Source organism: Pelobates fuscus, chromosome 10, assembly GCF_036172605.1.
Source record: "Pelobates fuscus isolate aPelFus1 chromosome 10, aPelFus1.pri, whole genome shotgun sequence".
Lineage (NCBI taxonomy): Eukaryota > Metazoa > Chordata > Amphibia > Anura > Pelobatidae > Pelobates > Pelobates fuscus.
The window spans coordinates 22,831,663-22,834,084 of NC_086326.1; the positions used below are offsets into that span (position 1 = coordinate 22,831,663).

The 2,422-nt window shown below is 36.3% G+C and overlaps 1 protein-coding gene across 1 annotated transcript; it reads right to left on the reverse strand.

The window, feature by feature from the left end:
* Positions 1-1,349: 1,349 nt before the first annotated feature.
* LOC134574644 (olfactory receptor 1N1-like) lies at positions 1,350-2,042 on the reverse strand. The gene has a single exon (XM_063433775.1). The coding sequence runs from the start codon at positions 2,040-2,042 to the stop codon at positions 1,350-1,352; it is 693 nt and encodes a 230-aa protein (XP_063289845.1).
* Positions 2,043-2,422: the final 380 nt, after the last annotated feature.

Below are 2,422 nucleotides of genomic sequence, written 5' to 3' on the forward strand. Positions count from 1 at the left end.
TGTGCGCTCAGATCCCAGCTATCTGGGGATATGTGAAATGTCTGTGTGTTATGTATAAAAAGTAACTTTATGTATTTTAAAGTGTTTTACTGTCTTTGTGCTCCCATGTGCTCAATGGAGTCTGTCTCTGTGCTGGAGATAATTGAATTACTTCTCCAGCACAGAGAAGGCTCTGTAAAAAACAGTCTGAGCTGGAAAGCTAGGGGTTTTAAAAGATACTTTACTAACTTTTGAACCCCTGGTCTGATTCATGCCATTTTTTAATATGTTGTTCCCCTGAATGGATTGATTGTGGATATGTATTTTTATGTGAATGTGATGTATGGTTTTAGAGTTATGAAAGTTGGCTAAAAAGTATGTTTTAACTGTATGTATAATGGGATTATGTGTCACACTAAGGGGAGGGGATGTGTGGGTTGCACCCGTGATACTATTGGTTATTTTATGCCTCCCCCTGGGTGTGGCCTGTATGTGTTCACTTGTAATAAAAACCAGGCTGGGTGTGCCAGCACCTCAGACCACTTCTTGACCCTCAACACGGAGTCTCGTCTCGTTCTTGGGGGGATTCACTGTATGCTGTTGGAGATTGACTGCTAGGAGTGTAAGCTGATGTCTGCTTTTCCTATTCATCTGCTAGCAGCTATTCGTGAGGTTCCAGCTTGGAGTGCTATCTTATTCCCTGGTATGCAGTTCGGGAGTTTGATGCATTCACCTATATCCAATTCGTGAGTTTTGATGTTCTGCAGTAGCTGTGCCTTTCTGAGAAAAGGGGATTATCGCCTAAACGGATTTTAACCCCTCATATATGCTGAAACGGTCCGTTACATCATGTATTCAGATGTCCATGTCAACACCTCAGCTACACCTCAGCTACAAGTCCTAATGAACATCTAATCCAGCTGGTCAAACTGTGGATGTGAGTTTGTAAAGGCAGTAGGATCCAGTATTTCTTTAAGTAAATTACTTTTTCTTGGTGGTTTCTATGCAGACTGGTACTTATTTTAACCCTTTACTGTGGAGATAATTTTCTCTCAGCGCTGTACTAGCTTGAGCCTGAGAGATGTAAAATTTGCTTAGAAACATTTCTTCTTCCTGAATAAAAGAAATATACACATCAATATAGCTCAGTGTAATGTTTACACTATAAACACACCAATTATGCAACATGTGTTCTATAATGTAATCTAATCTAATCTTACAAATCAGGCGTTTATTTAAAAAGTGCCAATTTTAAAGAATTTTATAGAAATTCACTCCCTCAATAAAATCAGGTAGTATTTCACCTGATAATTAATATATTTAGAATAATTATGTTATTTTCCTTGATAAGTAAGTGTATTGTATTTTCATTAGCCTATCAGTATTTTCTTAACTTTTCTTAAGGCAGTTTTTACTTCTTTGTTTTTTAGACTATAAATAAGGGGATTCAACATGGGGACCAATATGACAAAAAGAAGAGCAAAAAACTTGTCCTGTTCTGGAGAGTATCTTGATTTAGGTCTCATATATAAACATGTAATTGTCACATAGAATATAATCACACAGGTTAGATGAGAAGTGCAGGTAGAAAAAGCTTTACGTCGGCCATCTGCAGATTTTATTTTTAGAATGGTGGATATAATGAATATATAAGATATTAAAATAAGCAGAAAATCTGGAACAATAAGTACTGTTCCTTCAACATACGTTAACATTTCAATAATGGATGTGTCACTGCAGGAGATTTTTAACAATGGTATGACATCACAGAAGAAATGGTCAATATATTTGGATGCACAGAAAGACAACTTAGATATGAAAAACACGTGTGCCAAAGGATCTGTAAAACCAATAGTCCATGCCATGCTTATCAGTAGACCACAACGTTGTGTACTCATGAGAGTAAAGTAATGAAGAGGGTGACAAATTGCCACATATCGATCATAGGCCATGGCACCAAGCAAAAGGGTGTCCGTGCACGTCAGGGACAGGAATAAGTATGTCTGAGTTACACATCCCCAAAGTGAAATGGTCTTGTGTTGTGTATGAAGCATATATAACATATTGGGTATAATATTTGAAATGCTAGAAATATCAACCAGGGAAAGCATCATCAAGAATGTATACATAGGAGTATGAAGCTTAGTGTCACTTATAATAAGAATGAAAATGGTTCCATTGACCCAAATTATGATGAGGTAGATTAACAGAAATAGCATAAAAATTGGAAACTGGAGCTCTGGACTGTCAGTGAAGCTTTGAATGATGAATTCTGTTACATTGCATTTTTTTTCCGATTTCATCTCTTGAGAATGTTTCGTATGTAAAATGACAATAATCTAATGAAAGGTCGCTGGGTATTTTAATATCATCTATTAATAAATTCTCACAAAGGCTGCAATTTTCCCTTCTAGATTACTGATCTTTCTTAAAATAAAAACAC

Bases quoted from the DNA above. Each gene is read 5' to 3' on its own strand.
- LOC134574644 (XM_063433775.1), bottom strand. From the start codon at position 2,042: ATGTTATATATGCTTCATACACAACACAAGACCATTTCACTTTGGGGA.